This window comes from Lepus europaeus, chromosome 20, assembly GCF_033115175.1.
Source record: "Lepus europaeus isolate LE1 chromosome 20, mLepTim1.pri, whole genome shotgun sequence".
Classification (NCBI taxonomy): Eukaryota; Metazoa; Chordata; class Mammalia; order Lagomorpha; family Leporidae; genus Lepus; species Lepus europaeus.
Window position 1 is genome coordinate 7,570,016 of NC_084846.1, and position 20,494 is coordinate 7,590,509.

The 20,494-nt window shown below is 61.5% G+C and overlaps 1 protein-coding gene across 5 annotated transcripts in view; it reads left to right on the forward strand.

The window, feature by feature from the left end:
* EPS15L1 (epidermal growth factor receptor pathway substrate 15 like 1) overlaps window positions 1-20,494 on the forward strand; it is a 70,749-nt gene that overhangs the window by 30,851 nt on the left and 19,404 nt on the right. For all 5 annotated transcript variants that reach the window (XM_062179119.1, XM_062179120.1, XM_062179121.1 and 2 more), the window contains exons 10-21: window positions 1,482-1,642; window positions 4,225-4,381; window positions 4,700-4,785; window positions 5,799-5,871; window positions 7,010-7,171; window positions 7,636-7,833; window positions 9,463-9,627; window positions 14,801-14,924; window positions 15,692-15,742; window positions 16,752-16,873; window positions 18,979-19,039; window positions 19,881-19,963. In XM_062179119.1, coding sequence (XP_062035103.1) covers window positions 1,482-1,642; window positions 4,225-4,381; window positions 4,700-4,785; window positions 5,799-5,871; window positions 7,010-7,171; window positions 7,636-7,833; window positions 9,463-9,627; window positions 14,801-14,924; window positions 15,692-15,742; window positions 16,752-16,873; window positions 18,979-19,039; window positions 19,881-19,963 — 1,443 coding nt within the window. The remainder of the gene's footprint in view (window positions 1-1,481; window positions 1,643-4,224; window positions 4,382-4,699; window positions 4,786-5,798; window positions 5,872-7,009; window positions 7,172-7,635; window positions 7,834-9,462; window positions 9,628-14,800; window positions 14,925-15,691; window positions 15,743-16,751; window positions 16,874-18,978; window positions 19,040-19,880; window positions 19,964-20,494) is intronic.

A 20,494-nucleotide genomic window follows, 5' to 3' on the forward strand; every position in this document is an offset into this window, starting at 1 on the left:
CCCAGAACCAAAGTGGCCGGGTGCGCTGGAGTCCTCTGCTTCCCAGGCTCACTGCCTGCACTCCCGGTGCTCACGGCAGTGCCCCCTGGACTTGGGCCGCGGGGGAGCCGCCCCCTTTGCCTCATCTCCACTGGATCTCCCACTCCCCGAACGCTCATGAATGGCTTTGGGTTGTCCGCACCCAGCCAGGCACGTTCCTCTTCTGCCTTGCGGGCACTCCCCAAGCAGTGCAGGGGAGCAGCTGTGTGACCAGTGTCCAGCGTGCAGGTGCAGGTGTGGGCGGTCCCTAGAGCCGCCAGCCGGGTGAGAAGGGACTTGAGCAGCCTCGGATTTTGGTATTCTCAGGGGGTTCCTGAACCCCTCTGTATCCTGGCGTATGACTGGATTGTAAAGGAAAGGGGGTGATGGGGCTGGTGCCTGGCTCACTTGGTTAATCCTCTGCCTGCGGTGCCGGCATCCCATATGGGCTCAGGGTTCTAGTCCCGGTTGCTCCTCTTACAGTCCAGCTCTCTGCTATGGCCCGGGAGGGCAGTGGAGGATGGCCCAAGTGCTTGGGTCCCTGCACTCGCATGGGAGACAAGGAGGAAGCACCTGGCTCCTGGCTTCGGATCAGTGCAGCATTGGCCATAGCGGCCATTTGGGGAGTGAACCAATGGAAAAAAGACCTTTCTCTCTCTCTTTCTGGAAAAAAAGAAAAAAATAAAAGGAAAGGAGATGTTGCCCTGTGTCTAGAGTCAAGGCCAGGGCCACTGTGAGTCTGTGTCGGCCCTGGAAGGGGCCTCTGGGGGAACCTCCAGGCTCTGCACCAGGTTGTGGGTGGGTCCTGGGCCACTCCTGCTGACATCTGCTTTTCTCTTCAGCAAACCTGGAGCAGCCTGGCGGCCTTGGGTGTGGCGTGGCCAGGGGCCCAGCCTGGGGTCCTAGCCTGGGGGTCGTGGGTGTGTTCACTTGTCCCTGCGCTTGTCACCTGTTCAGTGACATCTCCACGAGTTGGGGAGAAGGGTCTTTGTTGTCTCAGTGGGCAGGGTTGGGCACAAGCACGGGTGGTCGGCAGCACCCAGAGCTGTGGGCACTGGGAGCCTCCCGGCTGCCTGCAGAGAGGCCTGGAGAACAGGGCAGCAGGCGGGTGGGGACGGTGCTTCCGCTGCGGGGCCCGGGTGCACCTTCTGGTGAGCCTGATGGCCCCTCCTGGGAGACGCCTGCTGGCCTGTCTCCGCGCTTGGGGGTGTGGGGGGCTGTGGTCAGACGTACCAGAGGGTGAGCAAGGGGCCTTGAGGGCGGAGGCTCGGTGGGGCAGCGGCAGCATCTCAGGCTCTGTCGTCGCCCCCCCCCCCCCCCCCCCCGCGGAGCGGGCGTGCTCCTGCAGTCAGGTGGGTCAAGGCCAGGACGTGCGGGAGAGTGCTGTCGTCACCCTGCTGTGGAAATGGCGGCCCGAGGCGGGCAGACCTCTGGACTGACTGTTCTCCAAACTGCGCTTCCAGCCGGCGGCGACAAGCTGGGTGGTGCCGGTGGCGGACAAGATGCGCTTCGACGAGATTTTCCTGAAGACCGACCTGGACCTGGACGGCTACGTGAGCGGCCAGGAGGTGAAGGAGATCTTCATGCACTCGGGCCTCACCCAGAACCTCCTAGCGCACATATGGTGAGCACGGCGGCCGTGGGTGGGCGCCCGCCTGTGGGTGGCTCCACGGGGCACGAAGCGGTGAGAAGGGTGGGGCCGTCTCCAAGCCTGCCACGGGTCCCAGCGTCTGGCGTCACTTACTCTCCCTGGGTGACGGCCCAAGTGTCAGGACTGGAACCCCGGCCCATTCACCGTCTTCCACGCTGGGCGTCTGTCTGGCCCCCTCGAGAGCTCTGTTTGGACAGCGGGCTTGTTCTCGCTGGGGCTTGCCTGGCTGTGGGGGACACTGGCCTTGCCCCCTGGGTGGTCAGGGCTGCAGCTGCCCCTCAGCCGGTGAGCCAGGGTGCGACAGAGCCGCTTGAAGTGCTGGCCTCACCCCACTCCCGTCAGGGCTGGCGTCACTGTCTAGGTTTGTCCGCAGAGCTGCGGGGCCTTGGAGGAGGCTTCGGTGGGGAGTTGTAAGAGAGGACTCCGTGTAGTTCTCGAAGGTGAGCGCACTGATCAGAGCAGAGAGATGGGGCACACTTGGGAGACCCAGGGGAGGAACTCCTGGTAACGCCTCACAGGTGACCACGCTGGGCCACGAGCCAGGCATGAGAGACCAGCTGTCCCTGCCACTGCTGGCCTCGCGGGCCAGGGCCACTGATTCTCAGCCCCTTCCAGGAACGAGAAGGGTGGGCATCGTGGCACCTGTTACCATGTCTCCCACGTCCAGTCAGCTCCCAGCTGACACACGCCCTGGGAGGCAGCAGTGGCAGCCAAGTGCCTGGGCCCCTGCCACCCACTGGGAGACCTGGATGGAGCTCCAGCTCCTGGCCTTGGCCTGGCCCAGCCTTGCTGGTGTGGGCATTTGAGGAGTGAACCAGTGGATGGAAGATCTCTCTCTCTCTCTGCTATTCAAATAAATGAGAGAATTAGTAAAAATTTTTGAAAATTGCCTTTGGGCTGTGTGTAACAGGTGACTGTGACATGAGAGAATTTCGTGTTTAGACTTGGGGCTCAACCCTAAGACATCTCCTTGTGAACACGCAGATCTGAAAAACCTGAAGGAATCCCAGTATCGCAGCTGCGGGTCCGTGGACCTCACGGCTCAGGAGGTGTACTTGTACACCTGTACACTTGTACAGCCTGTAGATGACGTGGTGACATGGCCACAGCCCAGTGGAGTCACGAGTCCTTGTGGGTCCAGAGCAGGAAGGGGGAAAGGAGATAAGGGGCCCCAGCTAGCCACGGGGGGCGGAGACAAGTCTAGATTAATGGTCATTTTAATCCTGGGGAGGCAGAGACGAGTCTAGATTGATGGTCATTCTAATCCTGGGGAGGCGGAGACGAGTCTAGATTGATGGTCATTCTAATCTTGGGGGGGGGGGGGGGCGGAGACGAGTCTAGATTGATGGTCATTCTAATCCTGGATTGGAAAGGCAGGCGGAGACAGCCCTGTCCAGGTCTCCCTAAGCCCCCGAGCGTCGCTGCTGCCCCCCAGGTGTGCACCGGCAGGAAGCTGGGATCGGGAGTGGCGCACAGGCTGCTGGCTGGGGTGTCCTGGGCAGCATCTCAGCCTGTGTGCCTGCCACCCGCCCCGAGGCCTCAGCCACCCAGGGGAGGAAGTGCCGATGCGCGGCTAGTGCTCCAGGCGCGGCGCGGCGGGTGCCAGGGCCAAGGCTCTGCCCCCACCGTGGCCAGCTCCTTGCGGCTCAGGCCTGGCATGCGTGGCTGTGGGTGGACGCCGACAGCACAGCCCCGAGTCTGGGATGTGCAGCCACCTCATAACGCGACATCCACAAGACAAGCTCTGTGCCTGCCTGGCCGTTCTGTTCCCCTCCGTGCCCAGCTGTGCTTTGCTGTGCACCAGAAACCCGGCTCCGAGCCCTGCGTGGAGGGGGTGGGGAGGAAGGGAAGGTGCGTTCACAGATGTTGAGGCCGCGGCTTCCTGCTTGGGACGCCCTGGCTGCCCCAGTGCAGGGGAGCTCACTGCGGGCCCCTGTGTGCCGCCATACGAGGCAGCCCCTCTGGGCACAGGAGGCGTGGATCTGCCCGTGCTGGGGGGCTTAATGAGTACACAGACAGGTGGGGGTGCCTGAACCCCAGCTCCTGGAGGCCGGAGCTCTGAGACACGGCTTCTCCCTGTGTCCGCACATCGCAGAGGGCCAGAGAGCACCAGCTCACAGGACAGTCTGCTCCCAAAGGCCTCACCTCCCAACCCCATCCCTCTGGGGTTACGGCTTCAGCCCTGTAATTCTGGGGATCCCCACATTCAGATCAGGGGTGCTGACCCTCCCCCAGCTGGTGCTGCAGGGCAGGGTGCACAGGGCAGCGCTGGGCCTGGGTGCTCGGGGCTTGCTCCCGCAGCACTGGGGTCCTGCAGCGAGCAGGTGGAGGTCGTGCAGGAGCCTCTCGCACAGGACCGGCCCCTTGGTGGGCTTGGGGGTGGGGGCCCTGAGACTTTGCCAGGAACGGGCAGAAGGAGTGGGGGCCTGCAAGGGCGTCCCGGTGTTTGTGTCGCCGTTGCCGTCGTCAAGCCCGGGGTCCCCACCTTGCGCTCACTGCGGGGCAGGCCGAGCCCGGCGTCCTGATTTGTAATCAGCGTCCCGCGTTTCTCCCAGGGCCCTGGCCGATACGAGGCAAACGGGGAAGTTAAGCAAAGACCAATTCGCGTTAGCTATGTATTTCATTCAGCAGAAGGTCAGTAAAGGCATCGACCCCCCTCAAGTCCTCTCGCCCGACATGGTCCCGCCCTCAGAGAGAGGCACCCCGGTCCCGGTGAGTAGCGCCGGCCACACCTGCTCCCATTCGCGTTGCTTCCGCCGCTCGCCAGCAGGTGGCGCAGGCGGCCCGCGTGAGCCCCACAGTCTGCCCGACCCTCGCCTTCTTCATCCAGGAGTGGGAGCGGGGTGGGAGAGGGAGGGGTGGATCGGCCCTGGGCAGGTGTACCAGGCTCACAGGGACACCTGTGAGCTTTTGCCCTCTCATGCTGTGACCCAAAGAGAGGATTTTATCCCTGGGCACAAGACCTCCCAGCCCTGCTGTGCGGTGGTGGCAGCTTGCCCCTTAGTGACTGCCGTCCAAATTTGCTCCTAGGACAGTTCCAGTTCTCTGGGATCGGGGGAGTTCACGGGAGTGAAAGAGCTGGACGATATCAGTCAAGAGATCGCCCAGTTACAGAGGTACGCTGGCCCCTCCCCCAGGCTACCCTTGGCAATCCCAGACTCGTGTGAGGTTCCACAAGTGCAGGTTTGAAAGGGAGGGGTGCGGATTCCCGCCTTCCGAGTCGGCTGGGGGGCTCCATGTGTGAGGTCTTCCATCTGAGCCAGTGTGGGTCTGCGCCTCCTGACCGAGAGATACGAGCATTCAAGTCCACAGTGAGGCGCAAGAGGCTGGCGGTGGCATGGGGAGAGCAGGTGTGCAGCTGGGGAGACTGACAGGCGTGGGTGTGGGCACCGTGGACCAACTCCATGGCAGTCTCCTGGCTGTCACACTGCCACTTCCCGCTACAAGCCCACGGTCTTCCCGCCCCCCCTCGGAGTCACCCCACCCTTCTGACCCTCGCCCCCCCCCCCCCCGGCTTGGCTTTCCTATTCTTGCCATCTAGAATGTTCTCCCACTGTGCCCCCGTGTTCACAGCTGTCATTCATTTGTGCCTCACCCTCACCCGTCTCCCTGCCAGCCCTTGCACTGAGTGTTGAGCCCCTGAGGGGCTGTGGCGTTTGGGGAGTGTGGTTTTCCGTGCTGCGCCGTGAGCTACAGTGTAGCTGGCTCAGCACGGCACAGCTGTGGGAGCGCACAGCTCTGTAGGGAGCCAGGCAGCTCCACGGAGCTCTCTGGACAGAGGAGGGGTCTCACAAGGCTGTGGTCAAGGCGCTAGCTGGAGAAGAATCCACCTGCAGGGGGCGTGGCTCCGTGTCCTCGCTGGGTGTTGCTGGGAGAGACCACCTGCGCTCCCTATGGGGCCCCTGCACCGTCAGGGCCGGTAGGGGCGAGTGGCAGCCTGGTCCTGGTGTAGATGTCTTCGGCTCCTCTGTGGCCACAGGCAGAGGAAACACAGTGCCTCTGCAGGGTGCCGGGGTCGGGGGGGGGGGGGGAGGTGTCCTCATGCTCACAGGCCCCGCCCCATCCGTGGGGTCCCTCAGAGAGGCGACGGCCGGCTCACCGCTTCCGGGACGTGTTTTGCCCCCACCAGAGAGAAGTACTCACTGGAGCAAGACATCCGGGAAAAGGAGGAGGCGATCAGACAGAAGACCAGCGAGGTGCAGGTCAGGACAGGAGGGGTGCAGGTGTCTGCCCGGGGCCCCTCGGTGGGAGGGGCAGTGGCTTCCTTCCTGTGGAGGTGACGTCGGGTGCCACTCGGTGGATTTGGCACGGTCAGCCTCAGCTTGGTGGCCCCAGAACATTTTCATCGCTCCAGAAAGAGTCCTTATAGCCCTCGGACCTCCCGCCCTGGCCCCTGGCACCCGGCGGCCACCACTGTGCTTCCTGTTCCTGGGTCGCCGTGTGCAGGCCCACGCGGCCTGTGGCCTCCGTGTCTAGTGTCTGTCACCAGTCAGTGTCACGCTTTCAAGACACGTGCATACCACTAGCATCTCATCCCTCTTTATGGCCAAATAATATTCTACGGTGTGCGGGGGGGAGGGGGGCGTGTGTTTCAGCTCACCTGTGCCCCGGCTGATGGACACAGCAGCCAGAACTGGGCCAGGCCAAAGCCAGGAGCCCGGAGCTCTTCTCTGGGTCTCCCACCTGTGTGGCAGGGCTCAAGCACTTGGGCTGTCCTCAGCTGCTTTCCCAGCCACATTAGCAGGAAGCTGGGTTCGCAGTGGGACAGCTGGGACAGTTGGTGCTCCAGGGTGGGACGCAGGCACGCCTTGTGGTGCTGAACCTGTGCAACACAGCAAGGGTTCAAGGTTACTCGTCCTGGCGGGGGCTTCCCTCAGTGATGGGCAACCTTGGGCTCACCCTGGGCCCTGGCCTTGTCCGGCTCAGCCTCACACAGTTAAATGGCACCTCCATGCCAAGGGCCCGTGCCTGATTCTGGGCACCCCATGACCTAACACTTCTGGTCCTAAGTACTGCCCAGCGGGCGCCACCTCTGAACACCATTACACTGGGGACCAGGTGTCCTACACACGAGCCTTCGGGGAACCAGCCACGTCCCAACCACGGCGCTGTCCTCCGTGGTACTCCCCATGGCCGTTCCTCTGTGCCCCGTGCCCTGTGTGTGTGTGTCTGGGATGTGCCTTTCCCTCCACGACTGGGAAAGACTCATTGGGGAGCTAGTGAGAGGCTGGGCCCAGGGCCGTAAGCCAGGGGCCAGGCAGGCAGGTCCCCGGGACGCTGGGCCCTCGGCCTGGCTCTGAGGGTGTCCACTCGAGTCCATTTCTGCCACTCTTCCCCCAGGAACTGCAAAATGACCTAGACCGGGAGACGAGCAGTTTGCAAGAGCTCGAAGCTCAGAAACAGGACGCCCAGGACCGGCTGGACGAGATGGACCAGCAGAAGGCCAAGCTGCGGGACATGCTGAGTGACGTGCGGCAGAAGTGCCAGGACGAGACTCAGATGGTGCGGGCACGGCACGGGGAGGGCCCTGGGACGCCCTGTGGGTGTCGTGCAGCCATCCGGGCACTTACGGTCTCACCTCCGAGCCACCTGCTTGTGTTCCGGTGCCCTGGGGACGCCCCCGGCCTGGCCCCCATGACACTGCGGTCTGGGCACCTCTCTCCCCTCCTCGGGGTCTGTGCTGCTTGTTACAAGCCAGGGAGTTGGATTTGCTCCGTGTCAGGGCATTCAGCCCCTGGGGTAGAGACAGAGGCAGGTGCTTGGTCAGAGGCCACAGCCCTCCTTCGTCCAGAGCTGTCCTCCATCCGTTAGATCAGAGCCGGCCTGCCTGCCTTTCGGGTGTGGAGAGAGGAAGCTGGGGGCCGGGCTGGGCCGGGGCATCCACCCCCATGGCTCAGCTCGGTTCAGGAATGAGAACTGAGCCGCACTTCCTGCCCCCGTGCTGGAATCCCGATGTCTCCTTGCAGATCTCGTCGCTGAAGACGCAAATCCAGTCGCAGGAGTCCGACCTGAAGTCACAGGAGGACGACCTGAACCGGGCCAAGTCGGAGCTGAACCGGCTGCAGCAGGAGGAGGCCCAGCTGGAGCAGAGCATCCAGGCCGGGCGGGTGCAGCTGGAGACCATCATCAAGTCCCTGAGGTCCACGCAAGACGAGATCAACCAGGTGCGGGCGGTCACGCAGGCCGTGGGCCCTGCCACCGTGGGCGGTCACGCAGGCTGTGGGTCCTGTGCTCTCAGCCTCCTTGTTCTCATGAGGGGCTCTTCTAGGAAGTGGAGGGCCTGGCCTGGGGGTGCCCCAGGCTGTGGTCTTTGCCCCCCCAGGCTAGCACACGTCAGATCCAGGCAGCCGGCAGGGGCTGGTGGAGAACTTGGGGTCTGGGGAGCATCCTCACCAGTGCGAGGGCGACAGAGTCGGAGCAGCGGGTCCTCCGTGCACAGGCGGAAGGCCCTCCGCCACGTCCTGGAGCGCCGTTAGCACGCGGCCGTGTGTCAGTGCTCCTGCTCGGGGCGCAGCCTGTCCCGGTTCCAGATGGAGCTGGCCACCTGCGGCCCTGGGCCCTTGGGGGTCATGCTCCCTGGCTCCTCACGGACCCTTGGGCATCCAGGCACAGAGCGGCAAAGTCCTCGCTCTTTTCCTTTTCAAAAGTTGTGTGTGTTTGAACAAGGCAGACAGAGAGACCTCCTGTGTGCTGGTTTGCTCCCCAGATGCCCACAAACTGGCAGGGCTGGGCCAGGCTGAAGCTGGGAGCTGCCTCCGGGTCTCCCTTGTGGGCGCGCGTGCACAGGGGGCTGGGTCGGGAGCAGAGCTGGTGCCCGAGTCCTGAACCGGACACCTGCCCTCTCGGTCCCTTCGCGGCCGAGCTCATCGCGGCCCTTGTCTGCTGGCGCCCAGGCGGACGCTGGGCCGGAGCATGGGCTGCGCGGGGCCCCGAGCTCTCCATCCTGCTGGTCAGTTCCACCAGCCCTCAGACGGGAGCTGAGACGGGTGCTTGAGGGAGCCTCAGAAGCACCAAGCTAAGAGGTGGTGCAAAACCTCTCCCAATTCCATGTGTAGTTTTTCAGAGCACATGTTTTCCAGGAACTTTTGGAAGACCTCATATATATATGTATATGTATATGTATATGTATATGTATATATGTGTGTGTGTATATGTATATGTATATGTATATATGTGTGTGTATGCATACACACACACACATATATATGGATTTTGTTGTATGCTTTTTATGGTGTATTTATTTTATTTGAAAGAATTACAGAGAGAAAGGGAGAGACAGACAGATCTTCCATCTGCTGGTTCACTCCCCAAATGGCCGCAACAGCTGGAGCTGTGCCGATCCTAAGCCAGGAGCCAGGAGCTTCTTCTGGGTCTCCCACACAGGTGCAGGGGTCCAAGGACTTGGGCCATCCTCCACTGATCTCCCAGGCCATAGCAGAGAGCTGGATGGGAAGTGGAGCAGCCAGGACACGAACTGGCGCCCATATGGGATGCCGGCACTGCAGGCGGTGGCTTTACCCTTACACCACAGTCTGGAGCGCCGGCCCCCACCCCATCATTTCTAACGCCCCGTTTTGGAGTCAAGGAAGCAGGTTAGGTCGCTGACCTGGGATCGCACAGCGTGCGCAGGACAGTTAGGGGACTCACCGAAGTCTGACTTCATGGATGGCCTCCCTTTCCCCAGCTTCTCCAGAAGCAGAGAGGACCCCGTGGGGGCAGTGAGAACCCCGGGTCCAGGCTGGGTTTGTTGATCACTGACAGGCACTGATGCCAGCCGTGTCTTTGTCACGCAGGCGAGGAGCAAGCTTTCCCAGCTGCACGAGAGCCGTCAGGAGGCCCACAGGAGCCTGGAGCAGTACAGCCAGGCCCTCGACGGGGTGCACGGCGCCAGCCTGAGCGACCTAGCCGACCTGAGCGAAGGCATCTCCCTGGCCGAGAGGGGCGGTTTTGGAGCCATGGTAAAAGTCGAATAAGTGTTTCCCAGCCCCACTTTGCATGACTGCGGCCCTGCAGCCCGAAGCGGTGGCCACGCTCCATCCTGGTGTGCGGAACAGAGCCCGAGATAGGCCCGGGGCTCTGTAAAACCCGATTTTAAAGATCCCCGCTCTGCAGAAGTGTTTGCTTGGGCCAGCCACCCAAATTCAGAGGCCTCAGACTCCGCCAAAACGGGCCCTTCCCCGTGTTCCGCTGATTGAGGAGCTTGGTCCCGAGGCGTGTGCTGGGGCGTGCGGGGCATTCCCCAGGCAGCACCTTGACGTCAAGTTCATGTAAAGACCCAGGACAACACCAGCAGCCCTCCAGGGGCGAGTCGGCCATGCCTGAGGTCTCGTCCCTGTAACCTGGGCATGTTCAGTCAGTCCTCATGGGCCGGGAGCTCTGACCCAGCGCGCTGGGGCTGGCGGCCTCTCCAGCGGCCGTGGGCTCCCAGACGGGTGTCCTGCAGCCCTCAGTGGCCATGTCTTCCCACCCGTGCCCGCATCTGCCTTTGCCTGCCCCGAGCCTGCGCGTTGCAGGTCCCCGGCAGGCTGTCCCTGTGCTGTCGGGCAATGGATGGGACGCGGTGCCGCCTTTAACAGCTCACCCCTGCTGCAGACTCCTCGTGGGCCATCTGAGCCCGTCCGCTTCCCCGCGGGAGTCGCGCAGGCTTGCTCTCTCTCAGGCGCCCCATGCTCCTCGTTCTGTCCCTCTCCTGTCTCAGTGCCACTCACTCCGTTCTGAGGACTTCCGGGGAAGCATTTGCCTCCCCTTGGCCGCTTGGGAGACACTCGGTGTCCTGTCTCGTCTCTTGTCTCTGGCCCGCGCTGGATGTGCTGTTTTCTCGTGGGCTTGTCAATGGGCGAATTCCATACCCCTGGGCCCTCCCGCCGCCGCCGTCAGCCTCGCCGTCTGCATTTACACAATGTGCGTTCGCCTTTCGGCCAGAATTTCTCGCTCTGCTCCTTGGTTCCTGGTGTGTGCGTGCGCCTCCGCGCCTAATCCTGCAGCTGGCACCGCCCCTCGCACAGCTTCCGGCTTGCCCCGTCTGGTCTGTCTACAGGGACCAGTGCCCTCTCAGCTGGTCTCTGCCGGTTTTTGTGCGATTGCGTTCCTTGGCCAGGAGTTGTCAAGGAAGTGACAGCTTGGCAACTGGCCGGTGATATTCTCTCTCTCTTTCTCTCTCTCTTTCTCTCTCTCTCTCTCCCCCCGCCCACCCCCTTAGGTTTTTACCTGCCTTGTTATTTTTTGTTCATCTCTTAAGTCACTTACTCTTGGAATGTGGACACCAGAACTGTTACGTAGAAACTTGCCCCGGATGTCTGAAAGGAAGCTCTTATTGGTCTTGTTGTACAAATACAGTTTTTAAAGCCTGCTTTGGTTTGTTTCCATTCCTTAATAAGCGCCCTGGAGAGGGATTGTGTTTGCCGCTGTGCACCGCGAGACTTCCAGACAAGCAGGTGGGGCATCCAGAACCGTCCTGGATGAGTTTCCGAACCTGGAGTGTTGAGGTCGCACGGAGTGGCTTTGTCCAGGAGACAGACACGGGGTTCTGGAAGAAGCCAAATCTGTTTCTTGTCGCATCTGAATATGAGAACTCTGGTGTCTGCTCAGTGCGCAGAGAGAAGGTGGTACAGTCGCCGAGAGCTCGTGGCAGCTCTGCTCCTGGGGCCCAGCTGGCCCCTGTGGCATGCCCGGGCCGGCTTCATGGCCTCTGCAGAGCCAGTTACTAAACAGGAGCATGGGAGCTGGTAGAGTGCGCTTGGGTCACTTGAGCCGCACCGTGGTGGGGGTCTCTGCACCACTGCCCTTGGCAGGGGCTCCCGGTCAGGAGGCTTTGGCCCCAGGGAACTGGTCTGTCAGCTCCTCTGTAAAGAAGGGCTGACACAGGAACCTCTCAGAGTGGTGGCGTCTGCTTCCTGAGCAGGCCGGGGCCCACCCCCGCGCCCGGGAGCTGCATGCGATGTCTGTGTCGGCACAGCCGCCAGGCCCTTGCCACCGCGACTTGCTTCTCTGCGCGCGGTGATGTTTGCCCGGCAACCAGACGGCCTGGTGGCATGCCTCTCAGCCGGCGCCACGTCCTCAGGCCATCGGAGCCTGCTTGTCCCTGGGCAGGGGGCTCGGCTCTCCCTGCCCTGGGGGTGGGAGTGTTCATAGCGTCCGCATAACCGCGCCTCCCTATCAGGGAGTCAGGGCTGCCGTGGCGTCCCCCGGGAACGGGGAGAGGCCCCTGGAATCGCAGTCTCTTCTCTGCCACAGTGCACTGGGGCTCCCGAGTGAGAGCCACACTTGAGGACTTTCAAGTCCACGTCAGTGGAAACGAAAAACAGACTCCCCTGACCCCCCAAGGCCAAACTCGCAGCCTCGTCCCTCTCCGTCCACCTCTGGCACAAAGTCCGTCTGTCCCACCTGGCGCCGGAGCAGGTGTTGGGTTTTCTGCCCTGGCCCCTGGCCTTTATAGCTCAGGGCTTCCCCGAGAGCCTCGTGGGACACTGGCTCAGGGACGTGCGCGTCTCGTGGGCAACAGCGCTGTGACGCGCACACAGAACCCAAGAGCCGTCGCTGGCTCAGCACTCGCAGGCACCTGTGCCTGGGGGAGACCTGTGGTCAGAGGCCGCCGGTCACCTGTCCCAGGTAAGAAATCGGCCGGCACCTGTGTGCATTCTTGGGAAGCCAGGGTGGGGGGACACAGCTGTGTCGGTGTCTCCCAACGCCCTGAGAGCTGGTGGCATGAGGCAAATGGCCTCCTGTCAGGAAACTTACTTTTGGGCCTTCGGTGCCGCCGCCCGTGCGCTCACCAAAACTCCCGCTTTGAGGTCGCTTGTGTATTCGGGCAGTTGGAATAACAGATCTGCTCGCCGGCCTCATGGATGCCAGCGTTTTCCAGGTGTGACATCACGGGCACACCGTGTTTTCACGGCGGGCGTGTCACCATTAACCAACACAGAGCCCCAACTCCCAAGCCGAGCGCGTTGTTCCCAGGCACGTCGCCAGCCCCCCCGCCCGGGTCATTTTCCACCACGGAAATAATGTGCTCGTCAAACATTGTTTTCTTCCAGCTTAAATATTCTCGTTTGTTTTAGCTGCCTTCAAAAACAAAGACAAAAGTGCCAAGTGTTGTGTGTGGCCTGGCAGCTGTCCCCAGGACAGAAGCCGGCCACGGGTCTGTTGGTGTGGGAACGGTAGGGTGGCGGCGGCGGGCGCATGTTCCCCGCGTTTGAGGGAGGCCTGGGCTGCCGTGGCTGGTAGACTCCTCCGTGCTTGCTTTGTGGCGTTTCCAGAAACGTCACTTCTGACTCAGCGATTCCCTTTCTGAAGTCTTTATTTTATTTGAAAGAGTGTGAGAGAGAGAGATTTCTCATCCGCTGGTTCACTCCCCAAATGCCTCCAGCAGCCAGTGCTGCTCCAGGCCAGAGCCAGGAGCTGGGAGCCGGGCGCCAGGAACTACATCTGGGAGCCCAGCACTTGGGTCATCATGGGCTTACAATCAGGAGTTGGAGGTGCAGGCAGGACTTGAACCCACGCACCTGGATATAGGATGTGTGCATCCCACGCAGTGGCTTTTTCTCTTCTTTCTTTCTTTTTCTTTTCTTTTTTTTTTTTTTAAGATTTATTTGTTTATTTGAAAGGCAGAGAGACAGAGAGTGTGAGGGAGACACAGGGAGAGGTCTTTCATCTCCTGGTCCACTTCCCAAACAGCCACAGCAGCCAGGCGTGAACCAGGAACCAGGACCCCACCCGGGTCTCCCGGGCTGGGTACCTGAACCTTCATCCCTTGCTGCTTTAGATGCATTAGCTGGAGGCTGGATTCGAAGTGGGGTAGCCAGGATCTAAACTGGCACTGCCCTATGGGGTACAGGCGCCCCACAACCCACCCTCCAAGCAGCGACTTTATCACTGCCTCTGGATGCAGCGTGAAACCTGCCCTCTGAGGTGTTCCATCTATTCCCGGCGTTCTACATGGGTCACTTCTCACCCACTGCTGCCAGCCCCTGACCCCCCACCTCTGTTTCCAACCTCCGTGTGTGTGAGGACTCTGGGGACCTCACACAGGTGGCGTCCAGTGTGCATTCCTCAGTTGCTGGCTCGTGTCCCTCGGCATGGCGGGTGCTGGGGCAGGCGCACAGCTCACCTTCCTTCGCAAGACCCAGCGTGGTGATCAAGTGGATCGTGTTCATTCATCCGTCTGTTCGTGGGCACGGGGGTGGCTCCTCAGTGACTATCAAACGAACTTCTATTTTTACTGTATTTGTTTGAAAGGCAGAGTGATGGGGCCACTGCCTGCAGTGCCCACATCCCGTGTGGGCATCGGTTCCGGTCCCAGCTGCTCTACTTCTGAATCAGCTCTCTGCTATGGCCTGGGAAAGCAGTGGAAGATGGCCCGAGTGCTTGTGCCCCTGTGCCCACGTGGGAGACCCGGAAGAAGCTCCTGGCTCCTGACTTTGGGTCGGTGCAGCTCCAGCCATTGAGGCTGTCTGGGGAGTGAACCAGCGGATGGAAGACCTCTCTCTCTCTCTCTGCCTCTGTCTCTGTGACTCTGCCTTTCAAATGAGTAAATAAATCTTAAAAAAAAAAAAAAGAAAGAAGAAAAGAAAAGCAGAGTTGGAGGGAGGGAGAGGGAGAAGGAGAGAGAGAGAGAGAGCTCTTCCACCCTTTGGTTCACTCCCCAAATAGCTGCATCAACCAGGTCTGAGCCAGGTCAAAGCTGCCAAGAGCCTGGAACTCCATCTGGGTCTCCCATGTGGGTGCGGGGCCCTCCTCCGCTGCTTTCCCAGGCACCTTAGCAGGGAGCTGTGCCCTGGGACTGAAGCCCCGTGCCCACACGGGATGCCGGTATCAGAGGCGGCGCCACAATGCTGGCCCCGGATGGGCGTTTATTTCAGGATGGTTCTAAATTTATGGACAAACTGTGAGGACGGGGCAGAGTTCTGCAGGCCGGTTTCCTGTCGGTCACTTCCCAGGTGGCACGTTGGTCCCCACTCACGAGCCACTGTCGGATGTCGCCAAGTAGAGTCCGTGCCCCGTCGGCGGTTGTTTCCCGGTCCTGCTGTGGAGGGCCACGCTGTTCAGGTGGGGTTGAGAATGAGACGTGGCACTCTGTACTGTTTCAAATCAGCACTAGTAAAACCCCTGTCCTGTCTCTCCACAAAATTCTAGGACGATCCTTTCAAAAATAAAGCCTTGTTATTTAGCAACAACACCCAGGACTCGCATGCGGATCCTTTCCAGGCTGAAGACCCCTTCAAGTCCGACCCGTTCAAAGGCGCAGACCCCTTCAAAGGTATCTCACTTGGGGACCCCCCCCCTTTTGGAGGACTGGCCCTTTCATGCACATGGCTGGGAGAGCCGGCTGAGACCACCAGCCATGGCGGGAGGCGGGGGGGGGGGGGGTTGGTTCTCTGAGCCTGGGCAGCGCTGCCCGGTTGTCCCTGGGTCTTCAGTTTCCTGATGCACAGATGCACCAGCTGGTGACTTCCTCCTCGCCCACCTCACCGGCCTTATCAGACCGTCAGAGGCGCCGGAGTCGTGGAAGGGCCCAGTCAGTCCCGCGCCGGCCTCAGCCCGAGCTCTCGGTCCCCTGCGAGTCAGCGATAGGACTTTCCTAACTGCTCTCCGTTCTTCAGAGCAAAGCAGGGTTTCCAGGAAGGCTGAGGGCTGGCTGTGCTTTCTGAGAAAAATGCCAGGTCCAGGAAGAAGGCGGGGGAGCGGGGTGGGGTCGGGTCCAGATTTGGGGCTGCAGCACCTGAGCTCTGGGAGGGGAATCCGGCAGCTCCCCCCGCCCCGGGTCCGGGAAGCAGAAGCAGGGACAGAGGGGGCGGACCTGCTGTAGAAGAGACAGAGTGAGTTCTGGCTGTCCTTCCATTTCCCCCGACAACGTCCTCACCAAGAGCAACCTCCTCTGCTGGGGCTACAGCAGATAGGCCCGGGGGAGGGGGTCCCAGTCCCTCCCTGAACTGGGGAGGCGGGGGGCGGTTAAAGGCATGGCAGGTGGGTGGCTGCCCCGTGCTGTCCTTCTCAGAGCGAGACCCTTCTCTCTCGTCTGTCCAGGTGACCCGTTCCAGAATGACCCCTTTGCCGAGCCACAGACAGCGTCCACAGGTAAAGGCCCAGCCCCAGGACGTCACCAGCCCCGGTTCAAGTTGAGGAGCGTGGAGAAAGTGCTCCCCGGCCCCTCAGACAGTTCTAGAAGGAGCCCGGCCTTGGCACTGCCCCTCCCCTCTGCCGCCAGTCTCAGCATGATGAGACTCAGGACTTGAGAAGCCCTGGTGGCTGGGAGGTCGGTTGTGGGGACGCGTCCACTGCAACACTGAGCAGTTGTGACGGTGCAGACTGGGGCGGGAGAGGGGCGATTGTCCACAGCACACGCGGCCGAGCCCTGGGGAATGACTCCCCGGGCCCCTGGGCATTGGTGAGGCCAGCGCAGACGGGGTCGCTGTTGGCGTCACGTGGCCTGCTGGTTTCCGTTTTCTTTCTTGAGCCGACAGTCACCATTGTACAGTGTCCACTCCACTGAGCATGTGCACGGTGCTACGCAGCCCCCACCCGCGGCTGCAGGGCCTCGCACCCCCTGGACACACGCCGCGTCCCCCTCAGCAATCCCTCCCCGGTCCCTCCCCCAGCCCTGACCACCCAGCTCTGGGTTTAGCCATATGCGTATTATCTAGTTCTTAGAAGTTGGCTGTATTGGGAGGAATAATTCACTCGGCAGGCTCCACCACTCTGACTGCACGTGGCCCTCCCTGCCTGCCATCTTCTGGGGAGAGGATACTCGGAAAAGTGGCGTCTGTACTGAGCACACACAGGCCGTTTTTCTTGTCCTCATTCCCGACACGATGCAGCGTGGAGACTGTGTGCTGTGGGAGGCGTCAGAAGTCATCCAGACACGGCCCAGTGTCTGCCCCAGGCTGTAGGCCCCACGCCGCCGTACAGGGCCCGGCTGAGCCACTGCTGGCCCCCTTCCTGCCACTGTGATTCTTAGGTTTTCTAGAATTTCCCGTGAATGACGTGGTTGAAGCAGCGCCCTTTGGTGCTGGGTTATTCCACAAAGCACGATGCTCACTTGCTCACTTACGAGGCATTGTCCCTCCGCGTCCCTGACCCCCTCTAGATCCATTCGGAGGGGACCCTTTCAAAGAGAGCGACCCGTTCCGCGGCTCGGCCTCCGACGACTTCTTCAGGAAGCAGACCAAGAACGACCCGTTCACGAAGAACCCTCCCTTACCCTCCAAGGTGAGTGAGCCGGGGAGTCTGGGGCGGGGCGTGAACTTTGGGCGCTCCCCCCCAGCTGCTCCCCACTGCCACGCCAGCCCCAGACTGTCACCCAGGGCTGTCCACCAGGAGTGTGGGCAGTGGTGGCTGTGTGGGGCTGGCTGGGTCCAGCCTCATCTCCAGATACAAGGGCCTTGTGCCCAAGCCCCCGCAGAGGCTTCCTTGGTGAGCCAGGAAGCCATGGCCTGTGGGCCCTCTGCCCCCTGCCACTGCGTCTCCCAGAATAGACCCATCCGCCCCCTGCCCCTGCCGTCTTTCCAGTCCCCAGCACCCAGGTGGACACTGGGAGTGCTCGTCCATCCTCTGTTGCTATAAAAAGAAACTCAGTAAAGCAAGGAGGTGTGTCCTGGCTGCTGGTCCTGGAGGCTGGTGGCCGTGCCTCTGCCTGAGCCCAGCGTGCGGGAGAAGCAAGGGAAGCAGCCGTGCGCGATGGGGGCCCGGCTGCCCTCGTGGTGACAGTCCCCGTCCCCAGCACCTTACGATGCTGGGTTCTCCTTAGGCCCATTGTGGGAGAACATTCCGTGCCTGTGGTGTGGTCGGGTCATCATGGGTCGTGGGTCTCAGCGAGCGTGCCAATGCCCTGGAGGAGGGAGTGCGTCCGCAGGGCTGGGCTGCCGCTCTGTGGGTGCCCATCAGGCCGAAGTGGCCCAGACCAGCCTCTGTGTTTGCTCTACCAGTGGGGGTGGGAGCGTACTCTGTGCCCCGCCTTTAATTCTGCCGGGTTTTCCTTGGCGTCTCCGAAGCCACGTTCCAGGCTCGGGTCTCCACGCAGCACCCCTTTGTCCTCGGGTGCTGCTCTGTGTCTTCAATCTGAGTGAACCGCTGCATCCGCAGGCTTCCTGGCATCATGGTTACCTTCTCAACCACGGGCTCCCCTGGGTCTTTATATTTGAAGGATGTCTTTTCTAACCAGTGTCTCATGGGGGCTTGCTTTAAAAAGCTTTGTTTATTTGAAAGGCAGAGAGAGAGAGAGAGAGAGAGAGAGATCGAGATCGAGATCTTCCATCTGCTGGTTCACTCCCCAACATGGCCACAAAGCTTGGGCCTGGGTCAAGCCAAAGCTAGGAGCCAGGGACTCCATCCAGCTCTCCCACAGAGTGGAAGGGGCCAAGCACTTGGGCCATCACCTGCTGCCTCCCAGGCGCATTATCAGGGAGCTGGATCAGAAGCGGAGCAGCGGGGACTCAGATACGGGTTGCCACAATGCCAGCCCCTCATGTTAACATTTAAGTATTGATATGTTTGGATTTTTAAAAATTTGCTTATTTGAAAGGCAGAGGGAGGGGGGAGAAACCCATCTTGTGGTTCACTTCCCAAACGCCTGCAACAGCCAGGGCTGAACCAGGCCAAAGCCAGGAGCCCTGAACTCTGTCTGAGTCTCCCACGTGGGCGGCAGGTTCCCCCCTCCGTAAGCCAGCACTGCTGCCTTCCCCTTCCCTGAGTGTGTATTACTGGGAAGGCTGAATTGGGCGTAGAGCCAGGACAGACCCTAGGCACTCTGATAGGGGTGTGGAGGCCCAAGCCACATCTTAACCACCAGGCCCAACTGCCGTGCACACAGGGTCAGGTTTTGTTTTTTGTTTTTAAGATTTATTTGTTTTTATTTAAAAGGCAGAGATACAGAGGCAGAGGCACAGAGAGAGAGAGAGAGAGAGAGAGAGAGATCAGTCTTCCATCTGATGGTTCACTCCCCCAAATAGCCACAATGGCCAGAGCTGGGCCGGCCCAAAGCCAGAAGCTTCTTCCAGGTCTCCCATGTGGGTGCAGGGGCCCAAGCACTTGGGCCATCTTCCACTGCTTTCCTAGGCCATTAACAGGGAGCTGGGTTGGAAGTGGAGCAGCCGGGACTTGAACCAGCGCCCATATGGGATGCCGGCACTGCAGGCGGCAGCTTTACCCACAATGCCACAGCGCCAGCCCGTTTGTTTCTTTATCTGGTCTTTGGTGCGGTTTGTCAGCACCGTGGATGGGCTCAGGCAGGTTGGCTGGGCCTGGACGTGACTGAGCGGTGGGGTGGTGGACCTAACGAGCCGCTTCTCACCCTCTTCCCTGTCCTCCCCACACAGCTCGACCCCTTTGAGTCCAGCGACCCCTTCTCGTCCTCCAGTGTCTCCTCGAAAGGCTCAGGTGAGACCCCCGGCCCAGCTCCCCCTCTCTCCCGTCCTCGGGCAGAGCAGCCTGCCCAGTGAGCGCATTCGTTTCCAAAATCCACGCCTCCTTGGCCTTCACGCCCTCCATGGCAGCCTCTGGGGCCTTGCCCGGGGCCCCCAGGCCCGAGCGTGTCCCCCCGGCCGCCTACCCGCTCAGGCAAGAGCCAGTCTTTGCAGAAAGGGCTTCTGGCCCAGGAGTTCTGTGGTGGCCTGGCGTGGTCAGTTTGTTTGCTGATTCCTCGTCGGAGCCCTTGTTTGGTGTCTGGGTTTCTTTCCCAAGTCTGACCGTGGGTGCCAGCTCGTGCTGCGGGTGCCGTGTCCGAGGGAGGTCCCCCACATGGTGCCCCGCTCTCAGCTCGCCAGCGCCCCTGGACTCCCCCTTCTTGTGGGCATAGGTCCCGCTGGTCCCACTGCCTTGCCCAGCAGCAGGTGTGTGCTGGGTGACGTGGACAGGGGTCCCATCCCTCCTAGCCCCACGAAGAAAGCTCAGGAAGAACCCAGCCATAGGCTGCCTCCTCGTGAGAACCAGGTGGGCGAGGCTCACTTCAGGGGCTCTTGCCTCCTGGCCCAGGGACACAGCAGGCTCCTCCCACCCACCGTGGGGGCACTGTTGCTCCCCTAAGGACTGGCACCCCATGACACTGGTCCTTGGAGCTAGCTGTCACTGTGAGACTGTCTCGCCAAGTCGAGGCTTCATGAGCCGGGTCCTCGGGGAGGCCCTGGCCACCCCCACAGCCTTCCTGAACCCCCAGCCAGGGCCCCAGCAGGCATGTCGGGTGCAGACACACCGTGACTCGGGCTTGTTGCACCTGTTGCAGATCCCTTTGGAACCCTGGACCCCTTCGGGAGCGGGGCTTTCAGCAGCACTGAGGGCTTTGCTGACTTCAGCCAGATGTCCAAGGTAAAGTGGCCGCGTGCCACGCCCGCCAGTGTCTACATCCTCTTGTGTGGGCCAGCGGTGCGGTGTTAACGTCACGCGTGTATTTCCCCGGCGCCTCTCTGGGTGCATGCTCCCTCAGGGGCTCGGAGGCCTCACGGCGGGGGCACGGCCAGCCCTGCTCCCACTGGTGTGCTGGCAAAGCCATCTGTGCTGTGGTTGCAGGAAAGCCTGTGGCCTGTGGGCTGACGCGTTGGGAGAAGGCTGAGCGAGGGTCTGCAGCCATCGGTGGGTCAGGACTGGGCCGTGGGGGCTTCACCCAGGAGCAGACCTGCAGGCGAGCGGTGCACTCATCCAGACAAGACTGCCCGCTGAGCTAGCAGCAGGCACCAGCCGTGCTGGGCGGGCATGCTCAGAGCGAGGGCGCCACAGCGGGAAGTCAGCCGCCGGACAGCGCCCCAGGCGCCCGGGTGCGGGAACAGCATGCCGGAAGGGGCGCGGGACGGCTGCGGGTGGGAGGAGATGCGGTGCGCCGTGCGCAGTCGGGGTTTAACG